This window comes from Sphaerodactylus townsendi, linkage group LG08, assembly GCF_021028975.2.
Source record: "Sphaerodactylus townsendi isolate TG3544 linkage group LG08, MPM_Stown_v2.3, whole genome shotgun sequence".
Taxonomy (NCBI): Eukaryota; Metazoa; Chordata; class Lepidosauria; order Squamata; family Sphaerodactylidae; genus Sphaerodactylus; species Sphaerodactylus townsendi.
The window spans coordinates 91,968,935-91,993,389 of record NC_059432.1 but is presented as its reverse complement, the minus strand read 5'-3'; the positions used below and the strand labels follow the sequence as shown (position 1 = coordinate 91,993,389).

General features: G+C 42.2%; 1 protein-coding gene across 3 annotated transcripts in view; it reads left to right on the top strand.

Moving 5' to 3' along the window:
- PPM1L (protein phosphatase, Mg2+/Mn2+ dependent 1L) overlaps nucleotides 1-18,668 on the top strand; it is a 200,566-nt gene extending 181,898 nt beyond the window's left edge. For all 3 annotated transcript variants that reach the window (XM_048505075.1, XM_048505074.1, XM_048505076.1), the window contains 2 exons: nucleotides 7,311-7,472; nucleotides 18,195-18,668. In XM_048505075.1, coding sequence (XP_048361032.1) covers nucleotides 7,311-7,472; nucleotides 18,195-18,541 — 509 coding nt within the window. In that variant the 3' untranslated portion in view covers nucleotides 18,542-18,668. The remainder of the gene's footprint in view (nucleotides 1-7,310; nucleotides 7,473-18,194) is intronic.
- Nucleotides 18,669-24,455: the final 5,787 nt, after the last annotated feature.

Genomic DNA, 24,455 nt, shown 5'->3' with positions numbered 1-24,455 from the left:
CTGGGGACTAACTCACAACATGTGTTCTCAATTTTGGACCCTTTGTGTTAGGAACTTTCCATTGTGCAATTGCATTAAATCTGGAGGCAACTGAGAAGCAGAGAGCTAAAGCATAGTATACAAGGTTAAGCGAATGAAATAACAATAGGGGAAAAGGAAAACAAAGTGACATGGGTATACTCATGAAAGCAACCGGCCACGTAGGGTCAAGGGCTTAGTGCTAGCCCTGCTGTCAATCATTCCTGCAGCTGAAGATGGAAAATGGACTCCCATAAATCACACTGAAAATTACCATCCTGCTGATGTCTTCCCGTTTTCCTGCGCAAGATTAGAAAAAAAAATAAGTGCATCCTTTCCCTTTTCGTGCACAAGATTGGGGGGGGGGGGAATAAGTGCATGCTTCCCCTAGAACAGACATACTAGACATGCTAGGAATGCTTCTGAAATTCTTGTTGTCTGGACTTTCATGTTCCAAATTATCTAGTGTTGTTTCTGAACTGGAGCCACAAAATAGCAAACTCAATTTTTCCAGACACCCCCACTTTCTTTTTACAGAGCTCTGCGTATGTTCTATTTCTCACAGCTTTCAGTGCCTATAGATCTTGTTCATCTTTGATCCTCTACATAACCAATGTGTTTTGAAGCAACAATATAGTACTGCAAAAGAGCATTCTGGACGCCATTTTAGTTGTACCGAGATTCTTTCAGTGTAGTCATTCCCAGTGCCCAAGAGTACCTTTGCATATCATTAAACTATTATACACAAAGGTTCTTGATGCAATCACATCAAAGGTGCTTTTTTTGTAATGGTATAATTACCAGTGTCTATAATTGTGAGCAATAATGGGCAAATTTTGTATGCTGATTTTGTATGTTTATTTTATGCCAATAAAGGCTTGTGATTGATTGTAATGGTATATTAATCTACATGTGTACGTACGTTGGTAGAGTAGAAGGGAAAGAGAGATGACTAAACTGAACCTTCAATTCATTTTGGAATGAATTTTAGAAATGTCTGCTAGTTACACTAAAATTAGAGACTATGCACTGCAGAATAAAATTTTGGAACAGGAGAACAGAAGTAAAGAAACCCTCTAATTCTCTAATACTGCATTAAACATTCCATGTAGTATGTAGTGGCTTAAAATATTTTCTTCATTCCTAGCAGGTAAACCTTTTCTTACAATCAAGTCACATGTCACTAAAACAGGAAAAGAGAAGCTCAGGCATCCTTCTGTCTAAGGCCCCTTCCACACAGCAAATGTATAATGGTTTGCAGTCAGGATAAAGGAACCTGTTTTCCTGTTTTCGGGTTCACATGCATCCATGCAGGCAGCGATTGGAGCCCACAGATACAATCCGGGTTGCTGCCACGCCTTTGCCCAGAGACGCATCTATTTTTTTAATCTACTTCCCAGTGATGCATAGCTACACAGGCATGCACAAATGAACCCCCACAGCCATGCTGATGTCTCACGATACGACCATCTGCACCTGCATAGCTACACAGATATAAGCCACAATTTAAAAAAGGGGGGGGGAGGATGGAGGTAAATAAAGCACTTTCTGCTTGGCCATTCATTCACGAGTGGCTGCAACCCAGGATTTTTGAAAAGACTCACTAGTTTAGCAATTTTCAACACCTCCAGGTTAGACTATTGTAACTCGCTCTATGCGGGCCTTCCCTTGCGCCTGATTCGGAAATTGAAACTGGTCCAAAATGCGGCAGCTTGTCTGCTCACAGGAGGTGCCTTTCGAGACCATATTTTGCCTGTGTTGCGTAGCCTGCATTGGCTCCCAGTTGAGTTCCGAGTCATCTTCAAGGTGTTGGTGTTCACCTTTAAGGCTTTACGTGGCTTGGGACCTTCATACCTTCGAAACCGTCTTACTCCGCATGTCCCAGCTCGGTCTCTGCGTTCAGCAGAGGCCGATTTGTTGGTTATCCCTGGCCCATCTATGATGCGGCTGGCCTCCACTAGGGCCAGGGCCTTTACGGCCCTGGCCCCTGCCTGGTGGAACAGCCTCCCTCCATCTGTCCGGGCCCTGCGGGACCTTGGTGAGTTCCGCAGGGCCTGTAAGACTAAGCTGTTCTGCTGGGCTTTTGGGGGGGGCGGCTGCTGAGGGTGCCCCCGGTCCCCTCCCCTCCTCCCCTTGTTCTCTGTTTATTATGTGGCCCATTTAGGAGGGGGACCTTTTGGGGTTCCTCGAGGGGGGTCGGTTTTAGTTCTCGGATGCTGACTATATTGCTGTTATTGGTTTTAATAGGGAGACAGGGCTTGTATTATATTTGTACTGGTTTTAACTTTCCCCTGTCTGCATATATTTATTTGTACACCACCCTGAGCCCTCCGGGGGAGGGCAGTATAAAAATCTAATAATATAAACAAACAAACAAACAAACCTGGTTTGGGGAAAATAACACGGGGCAGACTCGTTTTGAGGTTGGGATCTGTGCGAAGTTCCCCTCTGCCCAAAACTGGCTTTTTAGCATCCTACACCCGTGCTTATTGGCCCATGCAGAAGGGGCCTCAGAGTCTTAGTTAAGACAAGGAACTTTCACCTTCTCAAGGTTCAAATCTGATTTAGGGAAGTGGCCTCAAAAAGCCAGCTTCTCTTTAGTAAAAATACTCATCCACCTTCCAGAACTGTTGCAAGGAAAAGACAATTAAAGAGACTTTTTTATCTTAAAAATTTAGGACTAGTATATTGTTCAATCAATATACTGTTGTAACGATAGATATGATAGATTCAGTGAATTCCCAGCTTTCTTCCCCCCCCCCCCCCAGTAAGTCACTAGTCTCTTCCTTTGCAGAGATACAAAGGGAAACATATAGCTTCACAAAAAAGGGGGGGCTAGGTACCGGTACTTACTTCATGTTTTACTTTTTGGTGCTGCCCTTTCATCCAGCCTTTGTGATTCTCCCTTTCTATGCCCATCCCTTCTTTTGGGCTCTGGGAAGTATCCATTGTACTCTGGAATGAAATCACGTGGTATCCATTGAGAAGTTCAGATGACTGAAAAATGGAATCCCTTCAAATGCAACCTTCAAGAGGGTTAGTAGTGCTATCGAACTAGGATCTGGGAGATCCAGGTTCAGATGGGCACTCCAATATGGGACTTTGCTGGGTTCAGAACCAGGTTCAGATGGGCACTCCAACATGGAACCAAATGATGCACCAGTCACACTCTCTCAGCCTAACCTGGATGAGAGCAGAATGTTTTTTGGTTCCCATTGAGGAGAAAAGATGATGTCAAAGATGTTGTTTTGGGGAGCCATTTGGAAATTTTTCAGTTGTTTGTGTCTAAGTGTGTGTGTGTGTGTGTGTGTGTGTGTGTGTGTGTGTGTGTGTGTGTGTGTGTGTGTGTGTGTGTGTACACACACAAACATACACTATTTTTTGTCTTGATTTTTTAATTATGTTGGTGAACCCAAGCAGAATTGTAATGGAGTATAATTCTTCAATTTAAACCTTTTTGGCTATACCTGCTTTTTTAGGGCTGTCTCCATGATTTTTCTGCCAACAATTTATTTCCTTCAGTGGAGAAATTATCAGGTGTCCCCCCCCCCAAAAAAAAAAACCACTCACCACCAGATTATGTAACATAAGATGACATGGATAAGATGACTTGGACTTGGACACAGTCACCTGAATTACTCTGTTGTCCTTCTTAATAAAGAAAGAAGAGCTATATGTAAATTGAAACCTTGAACATCTGAGACTGCTGCACAATGTTATGTGACATGCAGGAAGAGAATTGGTGTCTGGCTGAATAAGAACAATGGTCCATCTAGGCATGGTGTCCTGCAGATGTCAGTTGCTCCCTTGAAAAGGCTCTCTTGGAATAGCTACCTTGACCTTAACAGCCTAATCCTAAAATCCAACATGTCGTCACTATAACAATGCTACATAAACTCTGTTCTTCTGCTATCATTGGAATGACATTATTTCCACATTGCTGGCTGGAATGGGTATCAGGGTTTGGGGTTTTTTTGCTCAGGGTACACAAAATGTTGAATATTTCAGTTATATGCCTTTATGTTTCCTTTCTTTTCATGCATACATAAACAACTGCTTTTCACAGCCAATCTCCTGCCTAGTTGATAATTTTTCCCCTTTCTGAGTCTCCATTATATGCAAAGACAGATGTCTCAGTCTTATGAATAATCAGATGTAAATTAACTAACTGAGGTGAAAATTCACCTTGCACTCCTCTGGCCCACATAAAAGGAAATGAAAGCAACCATGAAATTAATTTTATTTACCATTAAAATGATAACTGGAACATGAATTGCAGTGATCTGAAAATAAATTAATTTTCGGCAGTCCTCAAATAAGTCAAGTTAAATGTCAAGTTGTGTTCCTTGGAAATGTTTCAGTGTCCCTGTTTAAAGGACTTGTTTCCTTGCTACTTTTACACCCTTGTGAAAGAAATCCTCAGTAGGTGGTCAATTAGTTTCAGATTAGTTTCAGTATAGACACCATTCGGGCTGCTTTTGGTATGGTACTGGGAAAAGGGGGGACACAGAAAACAGGCTGTTTTTTGAGCTTTTCTGTATCATTTGTCAGAATGTGACAGGTATTCTATCAATTAATTGTATATTTGTTAACACACCTCTGTAAACTAGCTTCCTTTGGTATTAAAGGTTGTTTTGGGCAAGGGTTGCAAGATAACTACTATGGTAAACCAATTACATTCTATATTATCTTTTTCTTTCCTGGAATTTTGTTATTGGTCATTCATTTGGCTAGCTCTTTAAATCCATTTTAAAGAAGGGGGATTTTCACCAAGCCTGTGAGTCTTGTTGCTCAAAATAAATTATGAGACTTTTCGCCAACCCAGTAAATCCAAATCACTCTCTGTAAGGGTTCATCCGAGCCTTCACAGCCCAGTCCTAGGATCACATGCACCAGCAAATAAATTAGAATGGGATGTAACTAGCACTGTGACAATTCAGCTGTGTTGTTCCCATGTTACAGAAGGGAATGATATCACAAAACTCAAAGCTTAAAGGCTGTGTGGTCAAGTGTATCCACTGAAAGGTATCCCAGCAATAGTGCTCGTGTCATCATTAGTCCCACTAAAACAAAAGTTCCAGAAAGTGTGGGGAATTCTTTGGAAAGCCTGTAAGCCAGCATGCTGTAGTGATTAAGTGGCAGACTCTAATCTAGAGAACCAGCATTCCCCCCTCCACACTAGTGGTGGACTCTTATCTGGTGAGCTGCTTCTTCTCTGCTTCTTCACAAGAAAAAAGTGGGTGACCTTGGGCTAGTCACAGTTGACTCAGAACACTCTCAGCTCCACCTACTTCACAAGGTGTCTGTTGTGGGGAGAAGAAAGGAAAGGGATTGTAAGCCCCTTTGAGACTCCTTAAGATAGAGAAAAAACCAACTCTTCTTCTCTTCATAAAGGTTCCTCAGAAATCAAATCAATAATTGCAGAAAGCTTTCTTCAGCAACAGCTTGCCCAATCTACTATAAAATGTTATGTGTATTGTAAGGCATGCCTTCAGTAGAAAGGTATCCTAAGCCTGTGTTACAAAGGGCATGTCAAAATCTTCTGTGGCAGGTGTTCAGGAGCTTCTTGCCAAACAACTCCACTGAAAGAGACCCCTCAAAGTAAAGAGTATGGAAGCCATTGCCCAAGAGCAAAGCCTTTTAAAAGGTATAACCATGCATAGATCCAGGGTCTAAAAGATTGTTTGGATGCTTTCACTGTCTCCTACACCATGTGAGTTGGCTCGCTTGTCAATATCAGTGTGGTTTGCCCTCCCCTGCTCCCGAGGCCATATGACTTCTAACAAACTTATTCCAAACCACATGTTCCAATAGATGACTTCATCACCATATTGTACCATCTTTTTTGTTCTGGGTACAGGGGGCAGAGATTGATGGATTTCCCAAATCTAAGTGGAAGCAAAGGGAGTGCCTCTCTGGTATTCCTTTATTTATTGTTTTTTCCCACACTCTTCATGCAAATCCTGTCCTGAACCTCAATGCGGTTGGTCATTGGTGTCACCCAAACTGTAGATACCAATACCTCTTTCTAAGAACTACTTTCCCATGTTGGTTTGTTTTGAACCACAAAGCAGCAAAAACTATCTGTGTGTGTGTGTGTGTGTGTGCGTGCACGCGCGCGCGTGTGTGTAAAAAGCCATCAGTTGAGTCAAGTCGCAACCAACCTGTGGCAACACCAGCAAGGGGCTTTCAAGGCAAGTGAGAAGCATAGGTGGCTTGCCATTGCCTTCCTCTGCAGAGTCTTCCTTAGAGGTCTCCCTTCCAAATACTGACTCTGCTTAGCTTCCGAGATCTGACAAGATCAGGCTATACCATTCTGCCTTCCCTCCCACCCACCAACTTAAGAAGCCACTATATACCTTAAGCAGAGCATGGTAGCAGATTCGATGCATGATGTCTCAAATAACAAGAGTGGGAGAAGAGCTCTCTGCCTGAGAGTTCTTGGAGTTCCAATTAAAATGGACAGCACTGGGCTTGATGGACCAATGGTCTAAGTGAGCATAAGGCAGATGCGTGTGTGCAGAGAATACGCATCTTGCTTCACTGAATGGTGGAGCTCAGGGTTTTCAAATGCATGGAAGCTGCCTGTCTGTATTTCTTCGTAAAGCTGTAAGTCGAAGCTGTCCCAGATGTAGTTTTTTTCCTACTACATCCTGTAATGGAAATAGCTGTCACTCATGGGCCTACGAACAGGCCAATATGTCAATAGGAATTTTCTCTTTTATTAGTCTCCTTGCTCAATGGGGGAAGACAGCTGTCAGGTTATCATTGGAAATGCATTTCCCTCTGCGTCTTGCAATTTACAGCCCATTTTCTAGTTCCATTAACTTATTTTGTGTGTGTGTGTCTACGTTTTGTGTGTGCATTTTATCAAGCATTTTATTTATTACTTATGTAATTAACATCCTCCAACAAAAATAGATAATCTGTATAGGCTGTTTTTTAAAAGGTTGTTTTTCCACAATATGCATGAAAATTAACACCTAAATGACAAGGTGGGTGAGAAATTCTGTGCTGGAGGATTGACCCCTATAACATCTGCCCAAAATCTGATAGACTAAAAATATTGCAGGGAGGGAAAATTGACTGCCAGATTTGATCAGAGACATTTAAACATGCTGTCATCAAAACACTAGATGTTTTGTTCAGATACAAACTCAATGTCTGTTCCCAGTAGCTGCTGGATACAGATAACAAAGGTGGGGGGGGGGGAAGTCTTATATGAGCAATAGTGATTTTCAATTCATTGTCTTGTTTCCCCCCGCCCCCCCCCCCTCGTTTCCCTTTTCCAGGTACAACATGTTTGATTGCATTACTGTCAGATAAGGAGCTCACAGTGGCCAACGTTGGGGATTCGAGGGGCGTCTTATGTGATAAGGACGGAAATGCTATCCCTTTGTCGCATGATCACAAGCCCTATCAGCTTAAGGAGAGGAAGAGGATTAAAAGAGCTGGTAAGCTTATAAAGTTTGATGTTTGCTTCCTTAGACACACTGGTTGAATATTGTAGTAGTTTTGGGTTCCTTTTCGGTTACATAATCATCTTGGGTTTCTCCTTAGGGAGGCCAATCTATATCTTTGAGAACCAGGAACATAAACAGAGAAGTTCAAGGAAAGGGAGAGGCCAGAGGGACTTCATGTTCCTGAGAATGAAACCCAACAAGGGCGAAATCAGGATTTCCTAGACTTTTGTACAAATACATTTCAGAAACATTCAATTTACAGTCCCTGATTGGAAACGGGGAAAGTTAAGCCCTCCAACATTAACCATTACTGGTTGTTGTGGATTTTCCAGCCTGTGTGGTCATGGTCTGGTAGATCTTGTTCCTAATGTTTTGCCTGCATCTGTGGCTGGCATCTTCAGAGATGTATCATAGAGAGAAGTCTGTTATACACTCTGTCTGGTTACTGAAGAGATATCGTTAGAGTTATCCATATAAAAACTCTCCCCCTGACATTTTGTGGTTGATTCTGCCTTCAGTGACAGCCATGTTGTCACTGTGCCACAAATATGTATCAGAATTCCAGAGGTCCCTGTAGGCTCAAAAAGGTTGGGAACCCCTAGTGTAAAACATGCTGTTTGTGTTATGGTATCTACATTCCTCTTTGCAGAGCAAGAAGTGGCTCTGTGGCAGGTTGAACACGCATAAACCCATGAAGCTGCAGTGTCTGTCCAATGCCTCAGCCTGAGGTCTTCCACATCATCTACTACCTGAACTTCTGCATGCCAAACATTCGTTCTACCACTGATCTATGGCCCCCTCCTCAAAAAGGACATGGTAGAGAAGGGTTGCCCCATCCCTGGACTGCAACCCCATTCTGAATGCCCAGCCTTTATCCTGTGGTATTTTTAGTCTACTAAAAATGTGGCGGTTCCAATGACAAATCTATCGAGTCAAATCTAACTCGGTACTTATAAATATAATTCTGGTTTTGTTAGACTGGAGGGTGAAAGTGTGAATGGCCCGATACGCACTTCAGTAACTTCCCGTTAGTGTCTCTGTTTAGATTCACACTCACCTGATAATGTCATAGGGGAAAAGTGTAGCACAGATTCAGAATAAACTTGACACCTCTACTTGCTAATGCTGCTTTATATCCTATAATAATGAGCTAGTTTGAGCTAGTTTAAAAAGTCAGTAATTCTCTGTTTATCAACGAGTGGGGGGGGGGGATGTAGATTCCCCCCTTTAGCACCTATTAGCAATTAACATTTGAACCTGATTATTGTAATCCAGAAGTGGAGGCCTCATTAAAACAGATTAATCTTCTAAAATTCTCACTAAATAATCAGCAGAAAGCACCCCTGCTGGCTGGGAATGCAGCTTTATGTGATTTTGTATCTAAATGGTATATTGGCTTAGTGTTTTTTTAAATTACATTAGAAGTATTCTGGTTGCTTTGGCAGGTGTGGGGTCATTTTCAGAGTTATTCACATCTGTTATCTCTGATTTATCCATATTGACTGGCTGAAAAAGGTAGGACAACATACTAGCCAGCAGCTGGTGTACACATTTTAGCATGTATTTACATCTTTCTGAGTGTCACTCCCCAGCATCTTCTGAGATGTTATAAAGGACCCAAAAGATACCTCTGTCGAGGCGTGTGGGGTTATCCTTTTGGGGCCAGGTGATGCTTTGAACTGATCCCATGAAGCAAGATACTACTTTGGGTAGAACAAGCATGTAAACAACCCTGTAAGCCTACCCAGCTGTAAGACTAGCATCTCCAGTTTAAAAGACCAGGAGTGCATGGTGAGAAAGATCTCTACCTGAGACCCTGGAAAGCTACTTCCAGTCTGAGTAGACAGTACTGATCTTGATGGAATAATTAACTATAAAACACCTTCATGTGTCCAGTATAAGAAACCTTCATGTGTCCAGTATAAGAAACCTTCATGTGTCCAGCTTTATAAAAAGCACCATTGAGTCCAAACGGAACATTCTAGAACAAAGGTGGTACAGGAAATGGCAGATGAATATTCAAATCTCCTGTCATCTTTATATTGAAAAAGGTATAGGCTGGAGGCCGTTACCACGTTGCATGGTAATAAATTACAAGTTGCATCAAGAAGTCGCGTCCTTGTGTCAGACGTGAGCCTACTGCCAATTCACTTTATTGGATGACCCAGACTTCTAGCATTACGAGAGGAGGAAAATTTCCCCATCTGTTCTTTCCATGCCATTTATCAGTTGAAAAACCTCTAGCACAGGGATTGGCAGTCCCACCGGCTCACTGACAGACCATTTTGCTCAGCACCCCAGACCGGTTCTCCACCCAAGGGACTGGGGTGAGCCTCTGAGACACCAGCAACAAAGGTGGAGCTCAGCTTTCTCCCACTGTCTCTCACCAAGTACGACCCTCATTTCTCTCCCCCTTCCCTTTTGTTTTGCTGCACAACTACATTTTCACTGGTAAACAGCAATGCCGATTACCTGAGCTGCAAAAGTAGCAGATGCTATGGGCCTCTCATTTTCAAGGGCCCCACACTAAATGTTTGCAAGCTGGCAACATAGTGGTTAGCTTGTCAGGGGAGTTGCGTGCTGTGGGTCCTCCATGTATGTAGGCATATGTTGGCTCCTTGTTGTGTCACGTGCACAGACATGTTGGCCTTTGTGCTATCTCCTATGCTCCCAAGCTGCTGCAGCATGCACTGTTATGCCACCGGATGGCCCGCCTGAGGTGAGTCTGCAACATGGATGTGCGACTCCAGGGCTGGGCTGTAAATGGTCAGATATCAGTGACTGTCAGTTACTGTTGCCTTGTGACTAGTGAGTGTAATTGTGTAGAGTACATAATCATTACGGACATCACGTCATTAATAACATGGTCCGAATAAATAATTTCATTCAAATTTAACTTTATGGTATTAGTTTAGTATATATTTAGACTGACAGTGCAATCCAGAACAGAGTTACTCCAGTCAAAGCCTGTTGAAGGAGTAACTCTGGAGTAACTCTGTTCTGGACTGCACTGTGATGCGTGTTATTTAGGACCCCTTTATAACATATGCTGCAGACTTTTCACTAACTTAATCCAGCCCTGGTAAACAGAGTGAGGTTCATGGCACTTGGGCTGAAAAAGATTGCATAACCCTGTTGAGAGCGTTTATCCTCCTAAACTTGCTTTAGCCTTTTCTCTTTGAAAGCAGCCCCTACATCTTTCTATGCCACTAAGCTCTGTGATTATTTTTTGGACCTGCTCAAATATAGAGATGATTCTGCCACTGGGGCTCTGTGTATGTTTGCATGTGCAAATTATATTCCTGCCACGCCATGTGCAAGTTTCACGTGGAGAATAAAAACATGTTGAGCTGAAGAGCCGCAAGCTGTATGCAAATTGCTGATAGAAATGTAGTTCTATCCTGTCAATTCGTGCTCCTCTCACAACAAAAGGTAGCAATGCCAATAATTTTTTCTTTTCTTTTCTTTTCTTTTTAAAAAAAGGGAAAGATCCAGCCCTTCCTTTTTACGGCAGCTTGGAACACAGTGTTTGGTTTTGTAATGAGAATTTTTAAGTGCTTTTTCAAAGAGAAAAGGAAAAAGCCATGAAAAAGTTGTAAGAAAACACTTCAACCCCAGGCAACACCACATGTGCTATGTAAAGATTTTCGTTATAGAGGCAGTGAAAAGTCACTTTCTATGCATAAGCGTTGGCTGTGGAAGCTTCGATAAGCAGATTGCTTGAGTCAATTCCGTCAGCCCTCTCCTTTCTGGAGCCGGTGGAAAAAAAGCTCATGAATGTCATCCTTTAAAAAAAAATCTGCAGGTGGTTCCTGAGCTCAAACATTTACTCTTGCATATTTCGAGTCCATTTTTTTTGTAGATCTTCAATTAAATATACTTATAAAAGCTAATATTCCCAGCGTTTATAAAGTGCTCTTAGTGCTCAAATCACTTCACAGGGAGAGTCTTATTGTAATCCAAGAGACCTGTGAGGTACGGTAGAAATTTTATCATCATCAAAGATTTTATTGTATAGCCTTAGGCCTTCACAATATAGAGTATAAAATGAAAAATAGACTTAAAAAAACATATGTTACAGAGAAGTATAAAATCAGCAATTACACGGCTCCCACTTTAAAACTCTTCCCAATGTTAAAACCCTTTGAATGGTGCAAGATCATGCTAACTAGGGGGTTATTCTGAATCGACTGCTTCCTTTGATACCTGCTTGACTCTGATCTTGGTGACTTCCAGTGTAAACAGGACCATCCTATGGGATAGAAAAGAATCAGTGTCAGAAAGCAGAAAGTTTAGTTTATCAAAGTCAGAATAAAACTGTATCCTATTTGGAATCCTGGAAAAAAATGTAAACCTACCGTGTTTCCCCGAAAATAAGACAGTGTGTTATATTAATTTTTGCTCCCAAAGATGCGCTATGTCTTATTTTCAGGGGATGTCTTATATTTCTGTGTTCTGTTTGTCGGGCATGTTTCCAAACAAAATCTTTGCTATGTCTTACTTTTGGGGGATGTCTTATATTTGGGGAAACAGGGTACATACAGAGACATCTAAGACATAGGCTCATTCCGCACATGCAGAATAATGCACTTTCAAGCTGCTTTCAGTGCTCTTTGAAGCTGTGCGGAATGGCAAAATCCACTTGCAAACAGTTGTGGAAGTGGTTTGAAAACACATTATTTTGTGTGTGCGGAAGGGGCCATAGTGAGGTAGATCTTCCACCGCTCTTTTACAGATACAGAGACGCTGTTCTAGTGGTTTTTGAGAGTAGCGTGCTGCTAAGTACTCTATCAGCATTGTTTGGAAGTATAATGATGCTAGTGCCTTTCTGATGTTACATTGTGAGATATCCACCAGATAAGACAGTCTGAGGTGATCTTTTTTGATTGCTCCATAGCAGAGAGAATTTGGATTGTATCATCATATTTTTATCAATTAAGGTATCACGCTTGAAGACCCAGTTGTGCCGGTCAGAGCTATTTGTTGACGCATGCATAAAATCATCTGGGCTAATATAATTGAGCTGAATGTTGTTGAAAAAGTCAGCATGAGTCTTGATATTAGCTAACATTATCTGGTACCTTCGGTTACTAAGTGAGTCTGCATTTGTTGCTCTCTTTTTCTTCCACGATTTTAAGATGACCAAATGGTCACGGGCTTTAATTGATGGCAGTTCTGCTCTAAGTAGGACTACTGGTGTGCCTCTTGGTAATAACACAAAGATATATTCCGCTAATGCACAAGCTCAATATAAAGTGCCCAGTGCGTTTATTGTGCTAATGTGATTCCTAAACATCCACTTATCACTATACCTAATGGACTACCGCTATATACTATTGCCTGATTCTAACACATAACAGATACCTATTGCCAATATTAAAACTGGACTATAAAAACTGGAAGGGCTAACACCCCCAGCCTCCCCATCCTTAATGGATCTTGGATATTTAATTGTATGTTATGAGTAAGAGTTGTATGATTGGATGTTTGGCGATAGGTATCTGTTATGTGTTAGAATTAGGCAATAGTATATAGTGGTAGTCTGTTAGGTATAGTGATAAGTGGATGTTTAGGAATCACATTAGCATAATAAACGCACTGGGCACTTTATATTGAGGCTTGTGTATTAGCGGAATATACCTTTGTGTTGGAACTTATCTGCTATACACTGTTGGATATTGGTGCCTCTAGGTTTTTTCCTTTTTTGGCCTGTAGGTGGGGGAGTGGCAAGCAGGGGGAGGGGAGGGAAAGCAGCACTGACAGCCGCGTTGTTTGTTTGCCTAAATTCGGCATGGATTTGGGGGGATTTAAAGGGAGAGCTCCCTTTAAATCTACCCCCCCCCTCCACACCGAATTTAGGCAAATAAAACAATGCTGTTTTTCAATGTTGTTTAAAGGAAGTCTATGAGGTTTCCAAACGCCCTCCTCCGCACCTTCAAAATCCATTTGATTCCGGTGGGGGGCGGGGAGGCGCTAGCATTGTCAGGGTACCCCTGGGATGTGCTCATGGTACCCCAGGGTACCACGGAACCCTGGTTGAGAATAACTGGTAAAGATAGCGTCTCCTCTCTGCAGTACTCTCCCAAACTGAGCAGAAGCCTTTTTAGTTCAGTTTTTTATAAGGGAAATTAGGGCCATGTCATCAGCATATATAACAGAATTGAAATTTTCTGATCGGTGAGAGCGGAAGAACCAAATTTTTATCCCCATATCTCAGATAGAGGGCTGCAGCCAAAGCAGAGCCAGTGTGCTATAGTGGTGGAGAGTGGCAGACTCTAATCTGGAGAACTGGGTTTGATCCCCCACTCGTCCACATAAGCAGTGGACTCTAATCTGGTGGACCAGGTTTGTTTCCCCACTCCTACACAAGAAACCAGCTGGGTGACCTTGGGCTTATCATAGTTCTCTCCAGACTCTCTCAGCCCCACCTGCCACACAAGCGGTCCATTGTGGGGAGGAATAGGTAAGGTGATTGTAGGCCACTTTCAGACTCCTCAAAAGTACAGAAAAGTAGGATATCCAACTCTTCTTTTTCTTCAGATTGGCTTGACTATTTAATTTTCTTAAATAAATAAAATCTTTGAATGTTTTGTTGTTATTTTTATTTTGTAAGCCACCTGGGTCCCTGACCTGCATAGCCCAGACTTATCTGATCTTGTCAGATCACAGAAGCTAAGCAGGGTTGGTTCTGGCTAGTAATGGGGCGACCACCAAGGAATACCAGAGGAAGGCAATGGCAAACCACCTGCGTTTGTCTTTTGCCACTGGGTTGCCATAAGTCAGCTGCAGGAGTTCGTCAACAAGAACTTGGCAAGGGGCTTCAGTAGAGCTTCCAAGTCTCACATGGGGGCCTCCGTCCTTTTCCGCAAGAAGAAGGACAGCTCCCTCCGCCTCTGTATGGACTACAGAGGCCTGAATGCAGTGTCCCTGAACAATAAATACCCCCTTCCCTTGATCAAAGACTTGTTGGGACACCTCTCCAAAGGCAAGGTGTTCACCAAACTGGATTTACACACATGCAAACCCCCTGGGGTAGGTTTTTGGATATGTGGCATAAACCTTTTATAACTAAAGAGAGTCCAGAGCACAGGCATAAATTTAACCAGGTGCCTCCCAGATCAGAGCGCACTCCCTGAACCACTATGCTCAATCAGGTCCTGGTGAAACATTCTTTACCGGTCTTCCTGCAGATAACTACCTGATCTTTGAAAGAAGAATGCATCGTTCAAAAACAGCATTGCACATTGAGACTCTTTTAGGTTATAGATATTATATGGTCTTTTGAAATTGAATGAAAAGAGCAAATTAAGGGTTGCATCCATACTCACAAAGCATATATACAAAAGACAGGGATAAGAGAAAGTGATATATTGCTCTTGGCTAGTCTTTCAGGTATGGTGTTACAGGTGTCCATCTATATTGGATGTAAATGATGTTCTGCCCATGACTGCATGGCCACCTACTCAAAAGGGAGGCCCAATAGGCAATGAATCTATTATATATGGAGCCAGCATCTCTTTTTCAGTGCAGAAGCAAAGGTACTATCCAAGTTCTCCTACCTACTATAATTGCTCAGCCTCAAGAACAGTTCATGACACAGAAAGGATCAAGACTGGGTTCTGGTAAGACCTCTTTGATGTTGACAATGGAAGAAAAAATAAATTGAAGACCTTTTCCTGCATTGGTTTGCAAAGGATGGAGTCAACAGATTAGGTAGCTTCTTTCAACCCAAAGAAGAAGAAGAGGAGGAGGAGGAGTTATTGTTGTAGTAGTTTGGATTTATATCCCACCTTTCTCAAGGTGACTTACAAGCTCCTTTCCTTTCCTCTCCCCACAACAGACACCTTGTGAGGTAGGTGGGGCTGAGAGAGTTCCAAAGATTTGTGACTAGCCCAAGGTCACCCAGCAGGAATGTAGGAGTGTGGAAACACATCTGGTTCACCAGCTAAGCCTCTGCCACTTAGGCGGAGGAGTAGGGAATCAAACCCGCTTCTCCAGATTAGAATCCACCTAAGCAGCAGTGGCGTAGGAGGTTAAGAGCTCATGTATCTAATCTGGAGGAACCAGGTTTGATTCCCAGCTCTGCCACCTGAGCTGTGGAGGCTTATCTGGAGAATTCCCACACATGCCAGCTGGGTGACCTTGGGCTAGTCACAGCTTCTCGGAGCTCTCTCAGCCCCACCTACCTCACAGGGTGTTTGTTGTGAGGGGGGAAGGGCAAGGAGATTGTAAGCCCCTTTGAGTCTCCTGCAGGAGAGAAAGGGGGGATATAAATCCAAACTCTTCTTCTTCTCTTCTTCTTAACCACTATATCACACTGGCTCTTAAAAGGTAGCCTGTATACTGATTGCCCTGAATTGGATAGTCCCAACCTAAGCTGATCTCATCAGATTTGAGAAACTTAGCAGGGTTATTATTTGTATGGGTAACCTCCAAAGAACACCAGAGTCATGATGTGGAAGCAGACAATGGCAAACCATCTCTGAACCTCTTGCCTTGAAAACCCCATGGTGTCGCCATCTGTCAGCTGTGACTTCACACACACACACACACACACACACACACATACACACACACACACACACACACACACAATACTGGTTAGCTGTCAGCCAACAAAACAAGCTAAAAATGCTTCTTTAGCTGAAGGCCTTATATTACATCATTGCTGCAGTCCGAAGGACTTAAATCTTAAGAACCAGGCCACAACTCCATGATTATACAAAAAAAAAAATCAGCCTTCTACCTGGTGGATGGGGACTTGCATGGATAAATACATACTGTTCCTCTGCCTGAGCCAGCAGCAGTGTAGCACGTTAAAGAGGGTTGAAATCCCGTGGAAATGCTGTTTGAGATGGGGAGCAGGTTCTATTCAGAGCTTTCCATTTCCTTTCCCTGCCAAACTGCTGATTGGCAGGGTTCCTGCTGTTTCGGAAGAGCCGTGCATCCCTTAACTCCCCCACCCCAGCTCTGCAGCTCAACAGATGCTCTGCTGGACGGGAGTCACCGAATCTGATGGAGTTTTGCTCATGGGTTTTAATGTGACAGCAGTTTGCTAACCCTCCCTCGGGTGCCATAGTTATGGCTTCAAAGGAGAGGATTATTGCTGCGCCCAGATATTCCATCACCCACCTTCCCTTGCATTTTCTCCTCCGAACTCAAAGCACAGGATGATTATTTTCACAAGGCTTTTCTGGGTCATTAGTGTTACAGCTCAACCAAGACCGCATGATGGAAAGGAGAATCAACTTCCTTTGTGTGTGTCTTTTCTCCCTCTTTTTTTTTAATGCTCTGGAGTGAGATTTTTGTCTTTAGGAGAGTGTGTCCAATGTCCCACCTCCTTCATAAATCTTTGTAAATGAGCGTGAACCTGTCTTTGAATGGTGCCAAGGAGAGACAGGAGGGCTTGATTAGAACTTCAGGGCAGATGGCTCGAGCAGGAAGTGGGAAAAGAATTTTTTTTGTATAGCAGATTGTTGAGAGAAGCCTCGGTTTTCTCCCCGTTCAGCAGTTTGTCATATCTGTTTGGCAAGCTTGGGTGTGGGGGGAGAGAACAATTATGTAGTTGCCGCTAGGAATCCATGTCTCAACCATTTGAGCAGCATTGGCAGAGATACTGATTCAAGCCTCGTCTTTTATACCATGTTTGTATCTTTCCTTTAGTTCATGCATATCTTGGTTTTCACATTCGTAACGTGAAATGTATTTTCCTGTGGACCTATTTTTTTTTTAAAAAGAAAGCTGTGAGGGACGGTCTTCACGATCTATTTACGCTGGTTTCATCAGTTCATTCCACTACCCAGTGTGCTTTCTTTTTTTCCGCTTGCAGCACAGCTTTTTAGATATGCATATTTACCTCAAAGTAAGTCACACTGGGCTTAACGGAATTTATTTCCATGTAAATGTGCAGAGGGTTGCTCGTTTAGGAGAGAATTGTACATTGCCAGCAACTTTGGGTTCCTGCTGAAAATAACCTCCCTGTGTCAAGTTCCCAGGTAACGTGTAGGAACTTTTGCAGGACGTTTCTGAGGACACTTTCGCACATGCAGAATAATGCACTTTCAATCCACTTCCAATGCACTTTGCCGCTGGATTTTACTGTGCGAAATAGAAAAATCCACTTGCAAACAATTGTGAGAGTGGGTTGAAAGTGCATTATTCTGCATGTGCGGAAGTGGCAGCCAATGAAGTGGAGCCGAGGGAGGGGAAAACACAGAACATGATTACATTGTAAGTCAGGGAAGCATTCTTACATGCTACTGAGGAAGAAAAGGAGCGTGTGATTTTTAGGTGCCCATCCCCATACAATTCCAGCCTGGTAGTGAGGTGCAGTTCAGTCTGTGCATTCTTTCAATGTGTGAGACTTCTTAGGAGGCAGTTTATTGAACTGGAGTACCATCAAGAACAGGATACACTCCAGTGGGAAAGAGTTCCTTCTCAGTTCCCCCTTTTCCAAATGGCATGTGTCCCTTTGAAGCGTTTTCTTTCTTTCTTGGAGCTTCACAACAGACATGCTAGTGCGTTATGGAAATAACTTCCTGAGTCGATGAGAGGAAGAATGTTTTTGGCCGAGGAGAAAGTATAAGAAAACTAAAGAGTGGTAATCATTCACCAGTTTTATTAATCCACGGGCACAGGATTTTCAGAAAACTAGTGTGTACAAGAGCAATTTGATAGAACATCACAACCGTTTCTGTTTTGTTTCCTCTCCAGGTGGATTCATCAGTTTCAATGGTTCCTGGCGTGTTCAGGGGATCCTGGCCATGTCCCGCTCCCTAGGTGATTATCCACTGAAAAATCTAAATGTGGTCATCCCTGATCCTGACATCCTGACCTTTGATCTGGACAAGCTCCAGCCAGAGTTCATGATCCTAGCATCCGATGGGCTGTGGGATGCTTTCAGCAATGAGGAGGCTGTCCGGTTCATCAAGGAACGCTTGGATGAACCCCACTTTGGAGCCAAGAGTATAGTCCTCCAGTCATTCTATAGAGGATGTCCAGACAACATAACTGTCATGGTGGTGAAGTTCAAGAGTAGTAGTAAAACAGAAGACCAGTAAATTTCTCGTGTCTCTCTCTCTCTGCCTTTCTCTTGGTGAACTTCTTCGACAAACCTTTACACTTCAACACAGTAGACAGCTGTAGCAAATATATTCACATTAAGACTGTACCTCCAGAAAACTAAAACAAAAAAACAGAAAGAGGAAAATTGCTCTTTTGATAAACAGCAATGCAGCAAACCCATTGAAAAGCAACGTTCAAGAAGCAAATCCCCCTCCTCACGACCATTTTCTTTCTTGCAGCTCTGTAAGGATGTAAGCTTAGCACATTCTTTCATTGTAAAGGTTGAAGACTCCTGCTTTGAATACCTGCAATTTCTCCTCTTGCTGTTTCTTAGTCTCCACCTGAGTGCTTGATCCATGCTTTAGATGAGCATCACAGGGGCAAGGCAGGAATGACATGTCACCTGTCAGCAAGCAGTGGACATGACACGGACTTTTCAGCAGTGTAACTATCTCCATTCAGTGGTGCAATTGCTATGTTGTTGTTTTTTCCCTGCTCTGCCGATGTAGGAGGGCAGGTGGCAGAGGGCTTTGCAATTGTTGATCTGTCTCTTTCCCAGACAAATGGAAAAGAGCAGCTTTTTGGTGCAAAACAGGCAATTCTCCTTTTTAATTTTCATAGTTAAACATACCCTTTCTGAAACATAATTAGGGATGTGCTATTGAGCTTCTCCATAGCTGTGTGTTTATATTATCTGTACGCATGCCTTTAATGATGCCTCGCGCCTTTCTACCATAGATAGCTTTCTGGGGTCTTTGTTCATCAGGAAATTGCACAAACAGCATTAACTCTTGCTTCTAGATGTGCCAGTTGTCAAGACGAGTCTGTAACTGCTCAATAATTATCAGAGATGGTTTTCAGGACCGGGGTATACAGCAATGAGGAAAGTCAATTATTTTTGGTAAAAGAGATGTCTGATGAAATTTATATTTTGTTTTCAATTAACAGCATAAGATCAATAGGGGAGCAGGAGCAAATGTTCAGATCAAGTGTTGCAAGCAGGCTGAAATGAAAAAAAAATGCTTAATTATTTTGGGTTTCTTTTTAAAAAAAGAAACAGTGTTTCAGTAGGATAGAAGCTGTGTTCAAAAGATGTGGGGGAAAAGGTTGTGACAGCCTCGGTAGTTAATGTTGTCGTTAATGCAAGGCTTACACTAGGGATGAAAAAAAATCACAGTTAGATTGAATTATAATTAGGAGCCTGTGTGTAATGTGTGCTGCATTGTAGAAAATCAACTTTTCCAGATTTCAGTATTCATAATTTAGTCACAACCTGACTGTATAATATCCTGCCCTGTACTATTGGATGATGTTATCAAAGGGATGGGCAGAATGTTCCAGTGGAGAGCATGGAGAAGTAGTTGGGCTTGTTAAATTTGGATAATTTTAGACTACTGTTCAAAATCCCACGCAGTGGGCCAGCAGGCAAGGCCTTTCTTCCCCAAGGTGCTGGCCTGCAGATGTCCTCTAAGGCATCCAAAATACTAGTGGGCACCCTAAAAGATATGAGTTCTTTAGGCCGGTGGCTCTGATGTGTGTGCAGAACCAGATGGATATTTCTGTGGGCAGGAGAATGCTCTGTGGGTGCAGTCTCTGTCTACCTGCAGTAACTCCCATGGGCAAGTGGAAAGAAACACAAGTCCATATGCCCATTAGCTTTAAATAACAACTTCCCAGTCTGTGAAGAGGGAAACTTGAACTCACACAACTCATCTTGGTACAAAACATATTCCTTCTAACAGAAGAGAAGACCCTGCACACGGGGGGCTCAGTGTTAGTCAGTGGCCATGACTGATGAATATAGTTAGTTTATTTGACCAGAGGGAGGCATTCTAGGTGAATGTAGCAAGGAAACTGTATTGTAATTTCTCAGAATCAGAGGACAGATTTGAAAAACGCACAGGGAAGATTTCATGAACCGAAATATATTAGCTTTTATCCCAGCCTTCTGATTTCTGTTCTTGCCCTCACCTGTGACCTCTGCTCAGTTATATTCTGTATGTTTTCAAGACAAACTTGTAATGTCCAAATTCAGGCATTCAGGTAGGGCGTACGTGCAAAACCCCTTCACGTGCCCATATTTTGCTGCCCTCATATTAATGCCAAATTTTTTTTAATTGAAAGATTTAATTAAAAGATCGGTTTCTTCTAGTGAAGAAAATAATGCAGCAGGATTCTTAATTACAGTTAAGTTGGAATGCAGAAAAAAATACTAAATTAAAAAACATGAAATACTTTTTTGTTTTAGGTTTCCAAACCTCTTCTGTGGTTTTGCAGCTGGGTGAGATGATGTGTAAGAGTTTCAGGACCGTCCATTTTAACCCTGTATTAAAGTGTGTGTAGGGGATGTATTCTCCTCTTGCTGCACAGGCAATGCTTAGAAATCAGTACTATGCCAATTTTGCAATATATAGTGTGGTTACTATACAAATGTATGAGCTAAGTATTGTAAGAATAGGTTGGACAGGTATAGAAGATTGTGGATTGGATCTTTGGACACAAGAGGGAGGTAATTCCTCCCCTTCCACAGCAGCCCTCCAACTCCTCCCTCATGCTTCTCCTAGGAGTCCAACATCTCCCAGAAGTTGCATTTGATAGGTGGACATTTCAGACTAGAGTAGAAGACAGGAAGCAGGGGACTTGTGCTTACTTGCATAGAATTTAAATGGAATCCAAGCCAGAGGGAGCGGCTCTCAATGTTATTTTTCAAAAGTGATTGGACCTCAGTTTTAGAGCACTGGTCAGGTGCCATCCACATGTTCATGGTGCCAGCTGACCACCAGTAGTCAAAACAGATTCTGAGCTTGATTGGGAAGAGTGATAAGGCTCTTGCTGGCCCACTTGTAATTTTTAACTGCCATAATTGCTCCTTGATTTGAAAGGAAAATGCTGTAGCCCTTGTGGTGCCACAGAAAAGGTTGGGTTTCTTGTTAGCACACATAAAGGGTATAAGCATTAAGTTCCAATTGAGATCATTGAAAGATCAGTCTTAAATTTCCCTTGGAGTAGGATAAAAATTGGGAATAATATTGGTTGTTGTAAAGTAGTAAGAGTTGTTTATGATAACCTCACTTAACCCTGGGCTAATTCTCATTCTGAACAGGAGCAAAAGTACAGGTTATTGTATTTTTTGTGTGTGTAAAATTCTGGTAGATAAATGATGCAAGGGAATCTTGCATAAATAATTGCACTTTTATATCAGTCTTTCAATTTTCCTGTGCACCACAATTTGCCTCTTCTTTTCACCTACGGCCAAATATTTTTTGTCACATGTTTATTATCAATTCATTTGTTGACTGGCATACTTTATGGATGGTCCCTGGTCCTTGCAAAATCTTTAAACATAGGCACAAGAGACAACAACAACAAGCCTTTATTGGCATACAAAACAGGACAAAATTTCAGAGTAAATAGGCACAAGGGTTTTTACCTACACTGTTTGCCTGTCTGAATACTAAATTTTGTCACAGCAGTTTGTAGGGTCTTTTATCAAGAGGCACTTAGATAATACTAGTTTTCAACTGGTTGGCATAACTTGATAAGGTGAAACTCACCAGCGGCACCATAACCCTAATTCTGGAAAATAAGGAGGACAGTTCTAGATAAAAAGATGTAGTAATGGTGAAAACAACATGCAAGATTTGAAAAAGAATAAAAGTGGTGTCACGTTGCAGTTCAGGCTGCGTCTGGCAAGGGGGAAAGCCAATTCCAGAACAGATGCTACTGATTTTTCCTGAGAACCATAACTAAAGAATTAATGTGTGAGAATTAGCTCGTGATTATAAGCTTTAATACCCATAAAAAGCATTTTAAAAAGTCAAGAACAGCTGAAAAATTATTTCCCCTTCTTTATGTTATTTCCCCTTCTTTATGTTATGTTATTTCCCCTTCAGTACGTTATGTTACTTCCCCTTCAGTATGTTAAAGGGGCCCAATCCAGACTTTTCATGAATGGAACAAGGCCTGCTTTATTCTTCTTGGTGTAGTCCAGTGGTGGGATCCAAAAATTTTAATAACAGGTTCCGATGGTGGTGGAATTCAAATAGTGGCGCCACCGCACACACGCACCTCCAGTCCCTATTGGGCAGGGAGGTTGCTTTAGTAACCCCTTCTCGGCACTCAGAAAAAATTAGTAACCAGTTCTAGAGAAGTGGTGAGAACTGGTTGGATCCCACCTCTGGTGTAGTCAACCCTGCTCAGAAAAATCACATTTGAGGGGCATTAGCATGGGTCATTGCATAAGGAACTGCAGCAAAAGAGGGGAATTGGCAGATCTCTTCTTCCTTTCCTCCCCATCAGTAGAAATTAATTCTAGAGTGCAAGAGGAGAGTTCCATGATATTCAGGAATAGTTTTTCATGGAGGCATGTTGAGTTGTGCCTGGAATACTTTACACAAGTGGAAAAAATATCTTGCGCAAATGCACTTCATTCTCAGGAGGATTAAATTTAAAGAATATTAAACCTTTACCTGGTTTTAGTTATTATGTATAATTTTTTAGAGTACAAGATGGATATTACAGCATAGGACAAAATGAGCTGATAAAAATGGGCCCCTTCCGCACATGCAGAATAATGCACTTTCAATCCACTTTCAATGCACTTTGCAGCTGTGCGGAATAGCAAAATCCACTTGCAAATAATTGTGAAAGTGGATTGAAAGTGCATTATTCTGCATGTGCGGAAGGGGCCATGGAGAATTTATATTACTGAAAAGAATAATCAAGCTATCATACATAAATGGAAGCAGTGAGTATTTGTATACTATTAAAACTATTGTTTAATATCTAAGGAGGGAGAAATATTTAGTAACAGGCAATAGCCTCAAACAATTATAGAGTACAATTTATATTCAGTCAACTGTTAAAAAGGCCTCATTTGCCCAACCACCTAGTCAAAAGGAAAAATAGTCTCGTACTGTAAATGAGTTCATTAGGAATTACTAGCTTCAAATGCATATTTATAGACTTGTTTACAGTTTTCAGCTTGTAGGAAAGGCTTTAACACTAGGAAATAAAAATATAACAAGAGTACAGAGCATATCAGCATTAGGGCATTGTGGAAATTACCGTTTGACTTGAAAAATGTATATTTCTATACAAACATATCTTGTAAAACCTTCTTGGGGGAAGGGGCTGAAACAAATTCTTGTCATGTGCAGAGAAATACTTGAAAACTGTTTCTTGTCACGTTCTCCCATTTAAGATGTTAGGAAAACTGAGTTCTTAGCAAAATGGCAGCTTCCTTTTGATGCAAAGTTCAAAAAGAGTACTGCCAGACACTGACGTCCTCATTATGGTCCAGAATTCCAGCTTTATTACTGCAGCCTATGCAACAGATATCGAAAAACACTTTTGAGAAACATACTGTTGTATCTGACACTTGCTTTTCTCCCTCAGTTTCTAATTTCAGTATGGGTTGATGCAGGCATGACACATAATCGTGGCTTGTTGTTTTAGTCCTGGTCCATATGACAAACATACTGTGACACTGTAGTGTAGCGTTCACAGTCCTTCTGAAAGACAAGGATAAACTAGTGAAACGTGCTTGTCATCTTGCATGCAGATAGGTTAAAGAAGTAAAGAGAACCCCTTAACCATGGTTTATGTGGGGCAGATGGTTAACCAGGATGGGACTAGCCACCCTGGCTCCATTTGAAGCTGACAAGAGCCTCAACCACCACCACCACTGCAAGCTGGTAGCCCACACTTCATGCAAGGCACACAGTAGCCAATGAAGTGTGTGAGGCAGGCAGTGGAAGCCAGTGGCACCTTCATTGCACAAGGCAAGTGTGCACACTACCTCCCCACCTTCCTTCACGGTGGGGAGAAAGCCAAGCGACATGGCCCTTTTCCAGGGCTGTTTTGGCCTCCCAGAGCGTTTCCCCACTTACCTGCTGCTGCATGCTACTC